Source organism: Xiphophorus couchianus, chromosome 8, assembly GCF_001444195.1.
Source record: "Xiphophorus couchianus chromosome 8, X_couchianus-1.0, whole genome shotgun sequence".
Classification (NCBI taxonomy): domain Eukaryota; kingdom Metazoa; phylum Chordata; class Actinopteri; order Cyprinodontiformes; family Poeciliidae; genus Xiphophorus; species Xiphophorus couchianus.
Window position 1 is genome coordinate 11,863,078 of NC_040235.1, and position 20,714 is coordinate 11,883,791.

Here is a 20,714-nt window from a genome sequence, read left to right on the forward strand (position 1 = left end):
GGCTGTCCACTGAGTGGTTCACTGTGCGTCTGTGTGTTAGATAATGTATACTCACAGAGTTGAGTAAACAGTGTTAGAGTACAGGTTGACCTGATCTATCTGAACTAATAACACAGTCATTTGTTTCTGCTTCTATCATCCAGCTGTGTTAAACATAAACATTGGCCAGTTATGCGTAACAAGGTGTATCATAGATTACAGTTAAAAAAATTATAATAATGTAACCCGTTATCATATAGTTCTTACTGTTCAATGTCCTTTAATAAAATGTCAGAGGAAATTTCATCCGGTTGTACGGAGCAGTGCCACCCATGTCTTAACTGTTTCGGCTCATTAGTATCACACATGGTTCTTGTTTATAAGAAAGAAAACTGGCTGTTTGGAAAATCTTGATGTTAAAACTAAAAGAGAGTTGGTCATTAAGCAATGTCATGTTAAACAACAGAGTCCGGAGTAGTTAAAGATTTAAACTAAATTAAACAAATATTAACTCCATATTTTGCTTTACTCTTCCAACTCTGTGTACATCTGATATAAATCTTTTCCAACTACTGCTTTGGCTGAAATATACTTTAAATTTATCTCTCTACTTCTGATTAAAGTAAAATTGAGTCTTTCAATTTTCTAAATAGTTAAAGTAAACTGCTTAAATCATTGTTATAAGAACATTAAACCTCTTATTCTGATTTTAAACAATAGGGACTAACTCTTGTATAATGAGAAATAGCTAATAAAAACTAAATATCATTATGTTATTTTAGCCTAAATAATGCAATAAGAGTTGCGCTTCGATTTAAAATAACATATTTTTTGTGTTAATTACATGAGGCTGTGAAACTGTGGCATATTTACTCAAAGTTATATTATTACAAGAATCTCATGGCTAACTGGACAATGTGATTAGATCTTAGGTTAGGTTTTGGACCAATGAGAACTACAGTATGGTTTCTTGTAAAAACAAACCAAAAAAAATCTAAATCAATTAACTGTGTTCAAGTTAAAATACAGCAGATTTGACAAAAATCGCGTAAATGAAAAACTAAATGTTTGTTGCCACAATTTAAAGACTTGTACAAATAGAGACGTAATAAAGACACCAAGTATTTAAAAAAATATTCTACACACATGAACCAAAACAAACCCAAACTGTAAAGGTTGTTTATGACAAACTATGTTCACCTGAACCAATTCCATATTAATAATAAGAATACGTGTTCCTACAATTACAATCAGAAACCCTTCAGTGTGACCAGTGTGCTCCCTAAAAAAGCAATAGTTTTGGCCGTTCATGGTGGGAAGAAGTAACCAATAAACTTAAAGAAACAATTGTTGCTGTCCATCAGTCTGGGAGGCTTGAATCACTTTTCCAAGACATTTATAGTCCATCATACTACAGGGACACAGATTACACACCAGAAAAGAACGTTACCACTACAGTCACCAAGCTTCCCGAGAGTGAACGCCCCGGCTAATTCAACACAGGGTCAGTGCATGTAACACAGAGAATGTGCAAAAACCCAAACGCTCCACCTATTTGCAATAGATCAAACATATTTACTCATTTGAGGTTTTAAGGATCTTTCACAACAAAATGGAAGCATGACTCAGGTTTGCTAAAATTGTATCTAAAAGAACCTCTTTTTGCACAATGTCTTACTTTTTATTATTGTTCTAAACCCAATACTATGAGCAAAGACATGAATAAATGTTGATCCATGATGTTTAGAAGATTTTTTTTGTAAATAAACTTGTAACTGCTCCAATGAGAAACATGTCTCTAAGTTTAAGTTTTTTTTCTCAGCTGAACCTTCCAGCAGCCACTCAATCAGTAAATGTATGTCATTGAGATCATTATTTCCCACTTTAAGAAGGAAACTGAGATCAGGTCTAAGAACTTCCTTGAAATCCAGAATAATATTTGTGTAAACGTACCTTCCCAACATTTTCTCGGACTCCATTATTCAACAGTTTAATTCACCCTGTAGTCCGCTGAGCAGATTCCTTTGTTTCATATCAAATCGTCACATCACAAACACACAACAGTACACCAACAATGCATTGCAATGATTTGTTCTCCTTCATTCATTGCTGAACTGTTTTAAATTCTTAGCCATAAAAGGGAGGAAGAGGCAACAGAGCTGCCAAGAAGGCATTTTTTCTTTAAACTCATGACTGAATAAAAACCTGAAGGTTGGGAAGTTTGAACAAACACAAAGGAAGAAACTGGTAGTGAAGAATGACTGAATTGTGATTTAGGGCTTTTATGTGGCTATATGTAAGGATGGGGAGAAAAGGCCACTCTAATCCTCTCCCAGTATGAATCAAAATACTGTGGTATTTTCTCCACAGGACACAGAGTGCATAGACCACACAGAGAGTCTAAATGCTAACAGACCATTTGGCAGCTTTCTTTTTTTCAATGAACATGACATATCTTTTGGGAGACACAGACACATGAGTGCACTTGTGAATTTTAAGTAAAGCTTTGGTAAATTTTGTTAGTTTTAGATTTAGGCCTACTTTAAAACTTGCATAAGCACTGTCATACAAAAACATCAAGTTCAGATCAAAAATAAAAACTGAAATTATTAAAGACAAGAGATGTAAAATAAGCAAATGTTTCAAAAAGACCAAAGTTTTCAAGGTACTGGTGTCTACAATGAAAAGTCCTGCATCTCAATGCTGTTGCAAGGTGTTTATTCCAAACCATGAGATAAAGCATGTTAACATGTGTGTGTTGTCAGGACAGAGTGAATCTTCTCACTGTGAACGTTCTCACTAGCTTATAGCATTAACCTGCCCTGCAGTGTGAGGCCCTGAGAGGAACACCGAGCTCATCAGCAGACTATTTCTGGAAACTAGCTCATTAGCCTCAAGTATTTAGACAAAGAAAAGAGGCTTCACGCTGGACTAAAACAGCCCACGATAAACAAGTCTGGGCTTGAGATTAGCAGTGTTGGCCAATTATTTGAATGACACTATCTTGTTGCATTATCTAAAATTTGTTTTTCTAACAAAGAGAGATTAATTTTTTTATAAAAACTCACAACAAAATATTTACATCGTTGAATGTGAATATATATGATTGGATATACAAATAGTTTCTCTGTACTTAAATGTTGTATATCTATAAAGAATAATTATAACCTTTCAAGTGTTTAGTGGCTAACATTAACTAACACTTGTCTATGTAAGGCTTTGTTCCCTTGTGATGTCAACAACCTAAGAGAAAACAACATTCATGCTAAAACAGTCTTGTGTAGGTTGGGATCTTGCAATAAGCTACAAAACGTCTGCTGCTCAGTCGTTGCCCTCCAGGCTTATTAAAAAGTCACAACATCTACAGCTAATTCCATTTGCTACAGCTTCATGGCTCCTCCATGACTTCTTCCAAAATCTAACTGCTCTGCACATGATAAAATACCAATCTGAACGGGTTCTGACTAAGAGTCAGAACTCTTAGTCATAAGATAACTTGCGGAAGAATGAGCCAGACAGACTATTATTAAACTGGTAATGGGAGAAAAGAGTAATTCGATGCACCAATAAGAAAATTTGGGACGATATCGATAGTAGCAACAGTTGAAATGCAAAAACATCCTTGAGGTTTTATTACTCAGTAGGGCTTTGAGGTTACAACACAGTTTCATACACAAAAATAAGCTCCACTTTCTCATGAGCAAGCTCTAAGATGGAAGGGTTTTGCATTAGTTCACCTTGAAAATGATCTTCCAAATTAAAAAAATTCAAACAACCAACCATGAAATGTAAACCCGCATCTCGTCTGGTGTGACACTGTTTTAGCACTAAGTGGCACTTGTTAAGAATGCAATGACATTTTTTATTTACTTGTTTTCAGGTGAAAATTATGCCCGATATGAAAGATACATAAGAGACAAACTGTTTGATAGAAAAATTCCATTAAATTGACAATGAGCTTACCATACACTAAACACACCCACTTTACTTCTGACACATCACTAAAAACTCAAACTGTGTACTACTAATTAAAATTACTCCAAATTTCTGTCATTACTAACAGCTATTCTTATATTACATTGTGGAGTTTTTTAGACAATTCTCAATTCTCCCCTTTTTTCTGTCATGGCACAGTGTCTTCCAAGTAAAAGTGGTAATAGCTTATGAAAGATGTGTTTTTCATCTAACTGCATTTACCCAAGAGTGACATCTACAACTGATAATGCCATCATCACAAGTGTCAAGTGATTTTAAACAGATACAAGAAAGTGGTTTGTGTTAAACTTCCTTTTAAATCATGTTTCACCACACAAGGAATTTTTCGCAAGAAGGTTTCTAACCATATAACCATATAAACATTCTTCTGTTTAGGTCTAAAAATGAAACTGGTTGACAATTGAACTTGGAGGAAGCATCTCTGACCCTGGAAGTCAACACTTTCCTGGATTCCCAGAGCAAAAGATAAAACTCTTTTTACTTTCATTTCAATGTAGCTGAGAGCGGCAGAAGTGCAGCTTTTTTTTTCAAATATTGAACCAGTTTCCTCTGTTTTTTGCACTTCATTCTTATCTGTGTGTCTGAGTGTGTTTGTGTAAACAGTGTTTGTACTAGCAGGTATTTTGTGCTCTGCTTTGTGTTCAATGAATGGTTTGTGCTGCATAATACAACAATAATAATCGGTGGATGTTGTGGACAATAGTGGGCAATGGAGGTTGTGTAACTGAAGCCATTATATGGCCAAGTCGCATTGTTGTGTTTCCTGAATCTTTCAAATTCTCTTCCTGTCTGGGACACAAATATAATCACGGTGGACATAACGCATTTCTAATACGGATGCTCGAAAAAAGTATATTATTTAGCTTAGAAAAGAAGCACTAAAGCAGAGCCCTTTAAAAATGTTTAAATTGTGACTAAATCTGAATTGATAAATGGTGGGAGAAAAAAAATCTGCTTTTTGATGCATGGAGCTGGATCTTACCCTTACAAGCTTTGATTATCTGATCGCACAAGGCGGAGCTCTGAAATGCAGTAAGTGTGTCACCTGACCAGTGTATGGGGAGTATCACAATCAAAGAGAAAATCAATAGGACAAAATATACAGGATGTGTGAAACTGATAGCAAATATTTTGAAACAAGAGACATGAACCAAAAATGTAAGTAAAAAACATTGTCAACCCAAAACCTATGAAACTAGCAAAAATAGCCCCTAACTCAAAAAAGTTATTGAAAAGTTCATTCCTATTATTATGGTGAAGGATGTCCAACCATCAACAGATGCTTAGTATCAGGACTTCTCTCTTACGAAGCGGTCTTTGGATAGAAAATTCTACCTTGAAGATAATTCCCTGAAATGCTAAACTACACCCATTGCAACCAGAGTAAAACAAAGTGATGTGATTGTAACAGCTCTGACAAACTATTCCCACAGTTATAGCAGCTGCATAACTGTCCAGCTGCTAGCCTGTTGTGTTAGGAGTCATGCATGTCTAGCAGGAAAACGGAAAATTGCTAAGAAGGACTCAGTTTTTGTGAAGTGGAAAATCTGTCAGGAGGCATGTTGGGTGGGGTCGGAGGTCAATATTAGGTCATTAATTGATATATAATCGCATCATAAGACTTTTAAATTGTAATCAAATCTATTTGCAAAGTGCCTAAAGATTCCCAACCCTGTAATGTATTAACAAGGTATCTGCAGGTCACAAGTCAAATTTAAGACTTTAAAGACCTTTTTAATGTTAGTAAATAACTAAAGCAACATAGATATTTGGTCACTCTTTGCTTGTACAAATAAGCCGGACAAATTTGAAATACTATCTACCAAATACAGGTTGTGTTTTTAAAAACTACAATTCTTAAATATATTTGTAAACTGCAGTAAAGAGCGACATCTTGGGGCATCAAGTCTTTATGACAACTATTAGATGCTATTTACATGTCAACCGGTTCTTATCTTTCTTAAAAGTAAATGTTTTGAATTTGCTAAATGTTACTTGGATTGCAATTGGAATGCTTTGATCAGATGAGACTTTGGGTAGGTCAAAATTTCAGAGAAAAACACTCCAAGTGGGTCAAGTGTCAAACTAAGGATAGATTTATGAAAAGGTTCCCCATGTGCACTGTTATGTATGGTGGAGTACCTGTGATGTTGTGGGGCAGTTTGTCTTCTAAAGTCCATGTTAATGTTGTTTTGAATGCATCATAAACTTATGATTCTCATGGTCACAGTTTCGAGGCAAAATGTTTGGGAACCACTGATCAAGAGAAAACGTGCAGTGTCCCTTGAAGCTCCAGTCTTGTAAAGTGTTGTTCTACAGGCAAAAAATTTTTTTTAATGTGTTTTAAAAGGGTTCTGTAAGTAGTATGAGCAATGAGAAACCACAATCACACATAGACTCTACTGTGTCACTGTCATTTATTCCCAGAGGTTTAACAAAAATAGCCACAAAGTGTCATTCACAGCCTAGAGACCTACATTAAGCTGCACAAGTATAAGAAAACGTTGTTTAGACACTGGGAAAATTTTTTTATTGTTCAGTCTGAGAGCTGGCCAGAGGGACGTTCACATGACTTCTTCTTCATGATGAACACCCAAGATACATGTTTGACGTTCTTTTCAAGTTATCCACTCACTATCAGCTGATGCATGTAACTCATGAACAAAGAGGTAAATATGCCATGACACAAGCTAGTGTATAATTAGTCTGCTTCCTCTGCTATCTTCTCTTATCCGTTTTTTTTATCTCCACAATGCCTTGTTCCTATTTCTACCTCGGCAAACTTCACCAGCATCAAAAAGCTGTTATGTAATCTGTGATTATATGTTTCAGTGTGCGGGGTTGGCTTTCTGGGAAGAGGGTGAGGTCTGAAGGAAGAAGACATCAGTGATAACTTTATTGTTCCTGCCAGTGTTCTCACAAACTCTACTTTGCCAAAACGGGCGGAAGTGGAAAATGTGCTTCCCTCAGACACGCACTGCACAAAAAAAATAATCTGGATGCTACTCTATCAGACATCGACCGTCCCAGTGGGAAAAGAAGCATGTCGAAAATCCCTCTGGACAGACGCTAGAGTCGGCTGTGATCTTTTCTGTCACAGAACCAAGCAGAGGTATTGGCAGACATGCTGCCTGAATTGGCAGCTTGCTGATTGGCTTCACTATTTCCACAATCAGTAACCGATTTCAAATGATGACCACACAAAACAGCAAAGGCAGATTGAGAGCTATTTTAAATGGAGTGAGGACCAAAAAAAATATTTATCCACCACAAACACAACCTTTGTAGCTCAAAAATTTTGAAGATTACAGAACAAATCTGGCAAGACATCATTGATTAATTGGTGTGTTTCATTAAGGATAAAGTTCTACTGCATCTACATTACCTCGCAAAAGTATTGACCTTTAGTGTATTTCATAAGGACTTTATGTCATAACCAAAACAGTAAAAAAAAAAAAAAAAAAACATTTATATTTTCCACAATCGTTTACAAAAAGCTCTAAAGATTATGTCATCCATTTATATTCAATCCCCTCAGTGTTATCAACTGGAAAACAGAAAGAGCGTGGCATAACCACAAACGTATGCAGATCTGGTTGTCCACTTGAAAAGCCAAGAAGGGAAATAAGAGTACCAACCAAAGAGGCTGTACAGAGGTTCATGGCTATTCTGAAGTAGAAATCCACAATTCGGGTATTCATAGGACAACACTAAGTGCACTCAACAAATCTGGTCTTTATGGAACAGTGGAAAGCCAAGTCCTATTTCCAATTTGTCACAAGCCATTTAGGGGACACAGCCAATATGTGGAAGAAGATACTGTGGTCAGAGCTGTTGAAAGTTACAAAAGACTTCAGTCTAGGAGGGAGATTCCACTTCCAGAAGGAAAATGACTCTAAACATACACCCAAAGCTTTAAACGAATAGTTTAGATTAAATCATAGGGTTTTAAAGTGTTAAAATGGCAATCTGATTTAATTTGAGCAAAGAGGAACTGGCAATACAATTGCTGTGTCAAAATTCAGGAGCTGAATCTTTTGGAAGTTGCATTTGAAGTTCTACTAAGTAACAGCAATGCGACAAAGGCTGTCAAAATTTGAAGGCTCTTCCAAACCCAGCCCACAAATCTGTCATCCTTTCCCCGATTCAAATGATGGGTCTGGTCCTTCCCAACCCATCCTGTCCCAACATTTATTAAGGGCAAATGAGAGATTTGTGTCTTTGTAACAACAGCATATGAAGAAATAGAGTGGGATACGAGTACATTTATAATGTAAGCATATCAAAAACTGGTAGTACAAAAGTTAAAACCAGTGGTGTGGTTTAGCTTTTGTCATTTGCATAGTATAGTTTTTTTCCCTAGATAATTTATTTAATTATCTCAATATATAAATATTTAGAAGTTATTAAATAAGTCATTTAAAAAAACTCAGTAAGATTCCAAGATACATTTTTACCAGTGGGAGTTCATCATATAAAATAAATTAAAATACATGAAAGTTAGGTAGGGCTGCAACTAAATCTGAAAAAGTTCAAGGGTGGATGAGAGTTTTGTAAAGTGTTGTGTTTCAAAAGATTTTTTTACCAATTGTTTTCTCCTGCTTCTTTTCAGCAGATGGCTGTGTTTGCAAGGCTTTGCAATGTACACTGCAGCATGAAAAACAAACATAAGCTGTCAAAAATAAGAAAGCCTTGCAGACTGTGAGAATATTCACCAAGACAAACCACTGAAACGTCCATCATTCCTGTGTCAATAAACGGGTCTGCTGCCCTCTGGTAAAATGTCATTAACTCCACTGTAAAATCAATCAATCAGTCAAGTAAAACTAATCAGCAAGACTAAAGGCAATGAGACAACAAGGCCAAACTCTTCAAACTGGAAGCTGAAACAGCAAGACTGCATGTTCTTATTTAAAACAGCCAGAGGATGGTTTTCTCTGGACATTAAGAGTACATACTTAAAATCTTCAGACATGCATTGGAATTAATAACACTCACACCCATCATCAGCAAGATAACACCACCCTTCAGAGATCACTAGCGGTTTCAAAGTCTCTAGTGAAAGAACTGCAAGTTGCTTGGCAACAGCAAAAAAAAAAAGAAACTGAATATAAAAAGTTCAACATGAAAATAAAAAAATCAGTTGCAAACAAACAAAATCAGACTTTGTGCTTTTTTCTGCATACTAACCACATTTTCACATCTTTGGTATCATCTTCAAACACTTTTAGACATAAATCAGGGTCAGTTTTTGACACAGACAATATGGTTCACTACTCAGAGTGGCATCTTGATGAAATGACACAAAGAACAAGGACAACTAATATACAGAATCAAAAATAGTTTAACCACTTAATAGCTTGCAAACCAGCTTTCAAACAACAATATTCCTTTATTTAATCAGGTAAACCCCGTTGAGATCTAGATCTCATTTTCAAGAGGGACCTGACAATACATTAACAGTTAAGAGAAAAAGCTGATTTTATGACCTGAGATATTTCAAAACAGCTCAACATGTCCTTTCTGCATAAAAAAGTGCCACACTTCTTTTTACCAAGTGACCAGCAATGTGCAGTAGGAAGTGGGGGAGGAGCAGTACTGCATTGCTCTATGCTCTTAGCAACTTGCTATATTTAGCTATTTTTCTGACAAGAAAAAAAAAATCAGAATCCGCAGGTCAGTTTTTTTTAAAAGATCTCTGACCGGCCAGAATACTGCAATCAGTGCAGTCCTACTTTTCTATCGAAGTGCCGCAGCAGAAATTTAAGCACTTTTCAAACCATCCATCCATCATATACTCACTTGTCCTTGCACAGCCACACTTTGTGCGTGTGTATGTGTGTTGGAGGAATGACATAATTCATGCCTGAACTGCCACTGCCTTTTACCCTCATGGTTTCAAAATGGCTACATATGAGTGTTATGATATTTTTGACAGTGGACAGACCTGAAACTGTCTGTATAGCAACCATAACCACAGAGATTTATAGTCTGACTGAGGAACACAGAAGTCTGCCAAGTGAATGGTTAGCGATTCAATCCTGTCTTTTGGCAAGACAGATGCCCAAACTGGCCCAAATCTTAAAATTGCTGTGTTTCTACTTTAGAGCAAGAAAAAGCGATTGATAGCCTGTAAGAGGCTGTACTGCGGTATAAATGAATGTATGTGGCCAACAGTGTAAAAATGTAGTTTAATCCACAATATTAGATCAAAACTAACAGTGTAGAAAAATAAAGCATAGTATTTTTGTGAGAAATAGTACAAGAAGCAGCCATAACAAAGCTGTTGCTATCTTTCCACCATGTTAGTCAGTCTGTGGGGGATGAAAAGCAGGTTAAGGTCATTCCAATATGTAGGTTAAAGTGATGCAGAAGAGGACAGAGAGACTGCTGCAGCAAACAGTCTGGTCCACTGACCTCCTTTGGTCGTCTCTCTTTCTGCAGTATTATGTGTCCTCCACACTTTAAAGCTAATCAAACTGATTGTTTCTGCTATCCTCACACACAATGACCCCCATCGGACACACACAGGCCTACACCTTTCACTTAAGCTAATGTTACACTTTCGCTTTACGTCCGGGCACGTAAAATGTCTCAAAGTAATATTCCAAAGCTACTTCTGACTCATTTCAGTTTAGTTTTTTTAAAAATTATTTTACCTGTGTGATGAATGTTGATGATGAAACAGCGCTGATTTCTTTTGCTTCCCTGCTGCCGACTAATCAAGGGATAATAACCGGGATTAGTTTTTTTTTTGTTTTTTTCTTTCTTAAAGAAAGGACAAATGCTTAACTGACCGGCTTACGACGGAGCTACTTCTTTTCCTCAGCACCCGACGACCGGTCAAACGAGGCGGGGAAGCAGCGGAACCGATCCTCCTCGCGCGGTCCCAGCAGCCGTTGTAACGGTAACGGCTGCTGCCTCCAACTGGGATGGCACTGAGCTCCTCTCACACGCCAGCTTTTCCAACCGGCCGTTCTCTCCTCCCACTTTTCCTCCACCTTCTCCTCCTCTACTTTTCCTCTCCAGGCTTTCTCTTCTCCTCTCCCTCCGAGGCACGCGTGATGAATAATGAAAGGCTCGCGAGGTCCCAGGAGTGTTTTCTGTCCCGTTTTCTTTTTTTCAGAGCGCGAGCCGAATACAATGAGGCCGACCCGCGTGGATCAAGTTACCGCCGTCCTGCCTTTCATTCATTCATTTATTCAGCCGCTAAGCAGTCTGACTGCAGCCCTGTCCAGCTTCACCTCCCTCTCTTCTTCTTGCAAATGCGCTTAGGTGAGTTTTCAAGAGAACCAAACCAAGCAAATTATTCATTATCTCTAGCTATGTCGCTTTCAAGTAGACTTCCTTAATTAGTTTCCTTAAGTTTTTCCCCCAAGTTCTTCCTTAACTCCGTTCTTTTTTCTTTTTTCTTTTTTTTTTGCTTTATTTTACAATACAAAACTACTAATAATTGTCTAATTTTAGGAAATAAGACATGGTATAATTTTTTTTTATTTTTTTTTTCCAAATGGAAATCTGAAAAGTGTGGCGTGCATTTGTGTCCAGAAACTGTAACCTCCAGTCTCCTGAGGAATGTCTCTACCAGTTTACCAATTTATGAGAATTAAATGTTTGCTCTTTCTTCTTGGAAAAAAAAAGAGAAAAAAGTCATGATCAGTCTAAATGAATGGAGAGCATCTACAAATGCCAATTTTCAAGTCTTGTCATTGTTTCTCAATTGGATTTGACTAACAAACATTTTAAATTTGTATGTGCTAAAAAATAACATATCACCTTTCTCCCACTTCACGATTATGTGTTACCCTGTGATGGTCTGTTTTATCCCAACAAAATTTTAATATAGAATATGCAAATGGTACAGATTGAATTCTTTAATTAATTAATTTATTTTATGATTATTACTATGTCCGACTGCCCCAGCTCTTTTGTTTAGGAGAACAGTCTGGTCTGCAGGCCAGCTTGTTTTGCTTCTGGTCTCTTTTAGTACAAAGTGAAACTGCAGTGCTATGTGGAGTATGTGGTTTGTCTTTGTCTTTCTAAAACAGACAAAGCTTTACCTGATAAAAGATGCTGTTGGGATGGCTGCATATTTTTGTTCCAGAGGTTGCAGCTTTACCATGACCTTTCCACTAATACGTCCTCTGTGTCCCAAGATGGAACTCTGCTTTTCAAAGAACATTGAATGCAGTTCATTTATTAATTTTTAATGTTTGATCTTTAAAATAGAGGCAGCAACCTAGATTTTTTTTTCTCTCTTGTCTTTCTAAGTGTGAAGTGTCTTGATCACAAAAGAAGCCAACTAACGCTACTAATGGAGTTCAACAACAAGAGCTTACATGTGCAACTTTCACTATACATTGAAATATATGAAAAGGTAAAAATATCTATTTTCTGCTAGGAACCAACATGTTCTGTATTCAGTCAGCTGTCTGCAGGAGAAGCAGAAAACACGTCGTGTCACACATTTTACTAGCTGCAAAGAACTTGCAGTCTTGTCATTGTCACAGCACTGCGGTTGTCGTGTCTTTCATGTCCTTGCTAAACTTTTATCTGGAAAAAATTTTGCTTTGAACCCCAGATCGTGACAGACAGTTTTTTTTTCTTCTTTTTTTCTATCTTTAGAGTTGGTGTGAAACCAAAGTTTGTGACAGAATTTTAAACATATAATGTAAAAAAAAAAAAAAAATGCTTCAGGGCTCACGTAAACCATAAAAAAGTTGAATCTGAATTGGTAAACATTCATTACTTACCATGGCAGATTGGTGGTCTATCCTTGGAAAAGGAGCTTCAAAGCCATTTGCTGTCATTATGGTGGCCTCTTGGATGTAGCCTGCACAGTGAAATTTGAGTTATTGTTTTCATAGTTTTACTTGTTATATATGACCACATTTGAGAATTTTGATTGTGTTACAAGCAGTTCCTTCTGATTGTACCTGAACCACTAAAGCATAAATGTCCACACACAAAAATTTCAGATTTGTTCACATCTATGTAAAGATAATGACGGCGCCACTAAATAGGAAAGTGAAACAAAATTTTTTTTTTTCCTCATCATGCACATAGAAATGTTTAAAAGATGAACATGTGTGATTTTATGCAGATTTTAATTCTAATGGATCATTCTTAGTAATATTCATCTTTTCATTCTGAGAATCTAACTTCTTTCGCCACTTGCCTTACTAGTTTAATAGTTTCTGCTGGATGGATGTAAATCCACAATTTTGTATAGCCTGTATATTATGTGTTCCCACAGGATTTGTGCAGTGGTATTAAAGGAATTTTTCATGAGTACTGAGAATTATACTGAAAGAGAACATTTATTTTTATTCTGCATCCTGTGTCCTGTCACTTATACTTGTAACAACATAAATCTGCTAAAGTTAAACCTGGCAACATTGAGAAATTATAGTGCAGTCAGGGTATTTCTACTTCATTTAAATACTCTTTGGTGTATACCTTTAGAGACTACATGCAGTCTCTAAAGGTATAAAAGTCACATTAATTTGGGGCTTTCAAAGATTTCATCATTAACAGTCATCTGGACATATTTCTAACTGGATATTTGATCACTCTTCTTGGCAGAATTGAAAGAGTTGGTTTAAATTGGAGAAGGTGAGATCTATAGGAAAGTCATTACAGAAACTTAATGTTAGCCTACTTTATCCATTTCAAACCCTGTTTCATATAATCCCAAAATGTGGAAAAATTATGTGTAGCTCTTAAACATCTCATCCAGCCTGTCACCAAACAAAAGGAAAATGGATTATGACCCAAGGTTAAAGTCTGTCATAAAAATGGAAACTGAAAAACTGTCGGTGTCCACATTGAAACAAGTTAAACATCACAACTGATGTATAACGTGCCCACTAAAAAAGAAACTCCTGCTCCAATTCCTTCAAATTCAGTTGCTGATTCACTGCCAGTGATAATGGCACATTGCAAAAAGGTGAGTAGAGAAATGAAGACAGAGGACCGTTTCTCCAAATTCTTTAAATTCACCTCAAATTTCAGCTAGATGATTGAAACTTGGATACAGCTTGCTGTTCCAACAGGACAAACAGCCACAACACACATAAAAAGGTCATCAAATTTACACAAACCCTACCAATTCTGCCAAAAAAAAGTAATCAAACATTCAGCCAGAACTATGATGGAAGCTTGCCTATGAAAAGTTTATGGTAGAGGTGTAATTATCTCATGACAAATTACTGTAATATTAGAGGTGGGTGGATCGGTCCAAAATATCACTAATATTGTTACCAAGTCGATATTAGTGCTGGATCAATACTATACTTTAGTTTCATATTTCCTCTTGAAATTTATTTTATTTTTGCACTTCAGTTTCTCAGCCCTACCTGAAAGAATGTTGCTTTGATTTGCTCCCAAATGATACATTTCTGCACTTTGTTTATTTAGGAAAAATGCACACAAATTTGTTTTGTTTTTCTATTATATTGATATGTCATTAAGGTGTTTGGTAGACACCAACTTTGCACAAATTCTATTCTAGGTAAATAAAACGGAAAAAGAGTCAGAATTTTGATGATATGTCAAACTTAAATAATAAAAACTGTCTGTATCAGTATTGGTGATAGCCCAGTATTTACCTGGTATTGTATCAATACCAAAATATGCCCTGTTTACATATCACACACCTTTACTAAATACTATATAAGTGGGGGTAGATATTTAAGCCTGTCCTGTTTAATTTTGACTGAGTGAATTTGAGTTAGACTTAAAACAAGATCATATCAACAAGACTGAATGTTTTTGTGTAATAAATTCAGATATTTTGTTCTTTCTAATGCTTATCAATGTGGGGAAAAAAAACATGCTGTCCAAATGTTCTGAGTATAATGCCAAAAAATTATGTTATGTAAAATTTGAACCCTAACAAAATATGCGTGCTTTGTTAGTGACAGTGGATATTATGATAGCTGGGTGCAGTAAGGACAGCTTGTGATCTCTTGTCAGCAGCCAAAGAAAAAAGTGAATGTTAGAGACAGATGGAAAGAACAACAAGCAGGAGACAGCAGGGGGTTCACTGGAGAAACTCAGCTTTATTGACAGAAGATGGAGAGAGAGGTTACAGATGTCAGAGCAGAGAGAGAGAGTGGAACAGAGGACGTGACAGAGTGATAGGGAAGTACGGAGAGAGGTGTGAACAATAGAAAATGGCTCCTTAATTTTTGTTTCAACAGTCCAAACAACCATGAGGGTAGAGAGTCAGGAAAAGGGAGACTCCTACAGATTCACATGAGTACTGCAGGCTTGGCAGTGGGACTGGTAAACTGAGTTTCCAATGTGTTTGTCCTTACTTTACATCCAAACAAACAGAAACCCGTTCGGGGAAGCTGCATTGGTCTTCCTACATTCCCAAACTGTGAAAATGTTTTCTAATGAAGGTATTTTGTCCACTACCTGCTCAATAATGGGAAAACAGGAAAATAAATTAAAAAATCTCTTTCCAGCATGCACACTTTTGGATACTTTTCTCAGCGATAAAAAAAAAAACAGTAGGATGAGGCATGTTTTATCCAACCCAGGTGAGCAAAGAAGGATTGTTATTCTCATTGTCCTCAGCCTTGAGAGCCATTCAGTTTGCTTGGTGTAAATAAAATATCTCATATCACAAGAGTTTTGAAACAACAGTTGCAAACAAATGGGCGAAGAGTTATGTGTAGTTAATGGTGAGATCACACACAGCAAAGCAGTGGGTTGAGTGAAAATATAAAGATCTTAATTGTGCGCTCAAACAGTGACTAAAAAGGCATTGCAGAATATTTCTAATACCATAATTTGAATTATTCTCTATACCTACAAACATGTGGTAAATAAATGCATCATTAAATAAAATATAGAGGGTATTTACATTCTTTTTCAACATAGGATGCCAGATTCTGGCATACCTGCTCAGTACCTAATTCAATAGCTTGCTGGATTTACTGACATTTGCTGTAGCCAGTCACATTAAAGCATATTTTTGTTTGAAGAGTAAAATGCAATTCCATAGTGGGAGCTCAGTGTGTGATTTGTGGACAGAATCACCTACAAAAACATATTCATGAGACCACTTAAGGCTGGAATTGTTATTGTTTCCACCAGAGTTAGTAGCCAGAGCAGGAGGGGAAGTTAGATTCTTTAGTAGAAGATCAGGGTCAGTAAACGAGTCAATAAATAACTGTGGAGAAGTATTAATGTTGTGTTTAATGTTGTGTCTAAAAATCAGAGTGCAGAGGCACATATCCGGTAAAGTCTCGAAATTCTAGCACTATTTTAAATATCCAGATTTAATCTGTTTATATATATATATTTATTTATTTTACACTTTTTAAAAGTTTTTTTGTTTAAAAAAACACTGCTTTTGGGTTTTGAAATTATTATTTTATATGTGAAGACACACAAAATATTGTGTTTTTGTTTTCCCAAAAATATTTCTGAAATCTCGTCTCTGTCCTGAACTTGATTTTTTGATTCCATCTCATCTTGTGAGATGGATGTTTCATCACATTGCTTATTCCTGATAGAGGTCAGCTGCACAGAAATCTAATACCACTAATTGTCTGATTTAAAACTGGAACAGGTCTGACTGGTGAGTGAATCATGTCAAGATCAGAGTTCATGCATTAAGCACGTTAGGTGAGTTTCCTGATTTTTTTTTATGGCAAATTGGAGTTACAAACTCCTTCCCAAATCCTTGAGAATTTTTAGCATCCTTCTAGCCAAAGGCTGTGCTGACTGTAGGAAGAGCTGGCAGTGCTTTTAGTCTTTTTGTTTTTGTAAAAAGTGTAGTATTTTCCACATCAATTAAATGATGCTACAAAAAGTACTCATTAAAAGCATGTAACTTTTTTTTCCTCCAATATAAGCTCATAAGAGCACATGTACAACTGTAACACCAACGTAACTTCTGTGTTAGTAGTTGTAAATTATTTTATGTTTAACTGTTTAAATATGCATTCCCACACTGCAGAATGTATTTGTTTTCAGCTGCCTGTGCTTTTAATAATTAGACACACTGGAAAAGTTGGCTGTTTTGATCCTACTGGCTGCCAAATGGTGATCCGGACCTTCCTATTGGCTTGTGAGTTAGGAAGAACAAGAATGAGAGGAAATGACCTCAGCAGCGGAGCTGTTGGAGTTAGTGGTGGAAGCACCAGAGGGAGAAGAGAGCGAAAACAAAAAGTTTCTTGCGGAAACACGCATCATTGGATTTTTGAGTTTCAAAACAAAACAACGTGTGGTTGCATAAGAGAAGCAAAGAAATAAAAGTCTAATAGAAACATCTATTTATCTCTATATTTTGTTAGAACTATCATTGTTGTAGAATGAACAGGCACGTAAAGAAACCAAGGCAACAAATACCCACCTCTCCTGTCTCTGGAGAGAGACTCTGTACAAAGAAAAGTGTGGGTTGGTTCAGTTCGTACATTTCTCTGTGTGATTGTTTTTATTGGTGTGTGTTGAACAGGAGGCTGAGGGTTAACAGAGGAGGATGTGGCCTAACAGAAGGAGTTAAGGAGAAACAAGTGATGCTTTGTTTGAACGCTTAATAGGCTGTAACACCAGGGGAGATGATTTGGTTGGTTGATGTGCGACTGATTGTCTGTAAAGCCTTGTTTACAGAAAGCTGATGCTGTTTGGCAAACAGCCTATTGTTTTTCTTCACCTTTGCCCGGACTGACTTTTCCATAATCATAGGTTTTTGGCACAGATATTCTCACCCCTTAAGCTTTTGCACTTTTTGCCACCTCAAAATCACAAACTTCACTATTTTATTGGGATTTTACCTCATAGACCAAATAAATTGGTGCATAATTGTAGAGTAGAAGGCAAATGAGATATGGTTTTCAACTTCTTTATTAAAGAGAAGTCTTAAATGTGTGGCATGTGTATGTATCCACCTCACTGCTATTATAGCTGCAAGTCTCTATTGTCTCTGCTCATCTTGAGACTGAAATCAATGCCCATTCTGTTTTGACAGGATGGAGAGTTTTTGTCAACATGAACATTTAGTCTTGCCACAGTTTCTCAACTGGATACAAGTCCAACCTTTGTCAAGGCATGAATAATTCTAACATTAATATACACTGCTCAAAAAAATAAAGGGAACACTTAAACAGGTGTTTAACACTTAAAGTGTTCCCTTTATTTTTTTGAGCAGTATATTTTGGAAGGTGAACCCAAGCCTTTTGTTGCCTCTAGCAAGTTTTCTTTCTGTGATTTCTCTTTCTTAAGCATTATCAAGTTTGACACTGACTTCGACTAGCTTCCATGTCCCTCTTGGAGAAAAGCATCCCCACGTCATGACACTGCCACCAGTGTATTTCACGATGGAGATGGTGTTCTATATCATGTTCAGTGCCAGGTCTCTGCTATACACATGTGTTGGCTCTCATCCTAATAAAGTCCCTTCTTCCACAACTTTGCTGTGGCCCCTCAATGACTTGCTGGAAGCAGTAAACATAAATATTAATTACTTTCTACAAAGGTGTTTTTCTTCCTGCCACTTTTCCATAAAGGCTGGATTTATCTTGTCTTCGTTCACTTGAGCTGTTGCCTATTTAAGAATATTTTTGAAAACTGTTGGTTATTTTTCTTTCATTTTACCATTATATGCTACTTCCTGATGGTCTAGCAAATAAAATCCTAATAAAACACATACAACATGCATAATAGCTCAAGGGGTATGAATATTCTTATCAACAGCTTATTTTCTGCATCTTTTTTGATGATCTGAATTCACAAAATACCGCATTGTCTGATAAGACAGCAGGTGGAAGTGTTATAGAGGTAACGAGAGAGCAAAAATGATCAGGTGGCTGAGCAGAAAGTCAAACGTGAGACAAGAAATGGAGTGTGTTTGTGCATGTTGTGCCAGCCATTCAGAGTCCAGAGGAGGAATCTAGAGCTTCTGTTAGTAATCATCCAAACACAGCGCAGAGGAAGGTGATAATAAAAGGTTGGAAGAGGGAGAAGACTCAGTCACATGAGGATGCAGCACTGGCACCGTTTCCTCTTGTCCGTACCTGTGGCGGGGGTGAGGCCGGGCGGCGGGGATATGTTTGCTTCTGGGTTTGCAGGGGGTGAGGACGCGCTGTCCGGTTCGCGCCCGTCAGACGACAGTTCCGTGCTGACGGCCTCGGACGTGGCCGGCCGTCCCGACACCAGGTCGGCGGCGGTGCCGTCGATGATGGAGATGTCAGTGACCGTCTTCTCCCTCAGGGATTTCTCATCATCTTCGTCGATGAGCACGACCTCGGCCTTGACTGCACCGTCAAAGCCGAGCAGCCTCCTGCTCTCACTTGTGTCCTCAACGTCCTGGTAGCCAAGGAATACCATGGTGACAGGGTGCTCCGTGCTGGCTTGGGGCATGGGGCTGAGCTCACTGCTCCGATTGGCTGATGAACCTGGTTGGGTTGTAATGGGAGCAGAGGAAAGGGGCATCATGCCCAGCCGGGTTTCCCTTTGGAGGGTGATCTGGGCTGGTGGACTGGAAGGAATGGATGGTGGGGCACAGGAGGGGGGTGACAGATCGTCAACATCAGCAGGAGAAACGTAAGCTTGACGTGGAACTGGGGTCACCGTCACCTGACCCCTCCCACTGTCTCCTCTTCCTCCTGCATGTGAAGGCCTGGCAGCTCGCTGGACTAACTCATCAACCTGTGCAGAGCTCCAGCCGTTCTCCACGGTGCTGGTAGAGACGCCCCCAGAGGAAGTGACCTCGTAGACGACTTTCCTGCCATCATCGTAGACCTTGACACCCCGCGAAGCCGCCTCCAATGGGCTGACGCGATTGGCCGACAGGATGCGCTGCTCACCAGTCTTCGGGTCATGCTGAACGTTGATCTCCATGGCGAACATTGCTGTTAGAACAAGAGGTGTGGGGTGGGATGGGATGGAGGGGAGAGTGGGTTTGAAGAAGGAGTTAAGGGGTGGGTTGAGGGAAGTGAAAAGGGGGGTGGGGACAAAAAGGTGAGGGGATGAAGTGGGAGGATCCAAAACAGTTTCTTAAAAAAGTGATCATTAAAATCATATCTGTTAAGCTGTTAGTAAATTATCAATTTATCCAGAATATTAGGGAATCTAATCAGTATGGGAAACTAAAAATATTTTACTGTCAACATGTTGATACTAAGTCAGGATAAACAGACAATGGTAAACTTGTCACCCCTTATAGTTTTGTACTCAACTTTCCTTTTTAAATTAATCACTGTCTAAAAATGTTAATTAATGACTTCTGACTTTCTATTTTTCTCAGTGTATTAACATGGTATGACATAGAAGCCCACTCCCAAAGCCACTCTTCAAAATTGGAAAGACAAAAGAACAGACTTTTCAAGCGAGGTGGTGACAAAAAATCAACTGGACCGAACTTTGTCAAGTCAAGAAAGAGCAAAAGTTAAAGAGGATAAAACAACTGTAATGGAGAATTGGGTCAAAGACTGGCATCTTGGGGTCACCAAATCTTCATACCAACCAGAAGATGCCATGTATTTGACAGCTGATTGTTTGGGTGATGCAAATAAAATTACCTTTTCTATCCCACCATCACAGGTCCCACTTATTGGAAAAAGAGGGTTGTACAAAAGTATTAACATCGCAAGACACTGACATTATAAAAAAACAAACAATTGTTTTGCTCTAATATTTCATACTCTATTGAATAAATGTACATTTTTTCCAATGTGAGCTCATTCTACTGCAATAACTTTGCAGATCATTATAGAAGTGCC

At 37.6% G+C, this 20,714-nt stretch overlaps 1 protein-coding gene and 1 long non-coding RNA gene across 4 annotated transcripts in view; one reads left to right on the forward strand and one right to left on the reverse strand.

Moving 5' to 3' along the window:
* The window catches only part of palm2akap2 (PALM2 and AKAP2 fusion), an 80,156-nt gene that overhangs the window by 18,445 nt on the left and 40,997 nt on the right, over positions 1–20,714 (reverse strand). For 2 of the 3 annotated variants that reach the window (XM_028025328.1, XM_028025327.1), the window contains exons 8-9: positions 19,008–19,844; positions 12,729–12,808 (exon numbers count right to left, since the gene is read on the reverse strand). In XM_028025328.1, the coding sequence (XP_027881129.1) occupies positions 12,729–12,808; positions 19,008–19,844 (917 nt within the window). The remainder of the gene's footprint in view (positions 1–12,728; positions 12,809–19,007; positions 19,845–20,714) is intronic. The other variant, XM_028025329.1, reaches the window with a different exon arrangement.
* Positions 10,777–20,529, forward strand: LOC114149458 (uncharacterized). The gene is made up of 2 exons (XR_003596507.1): positions 10,777–11,250; positions 20,240–20,529. It is a non-coding gene; the product is annotated as an uncharacterized LOC114149458 (long non-coding RNA).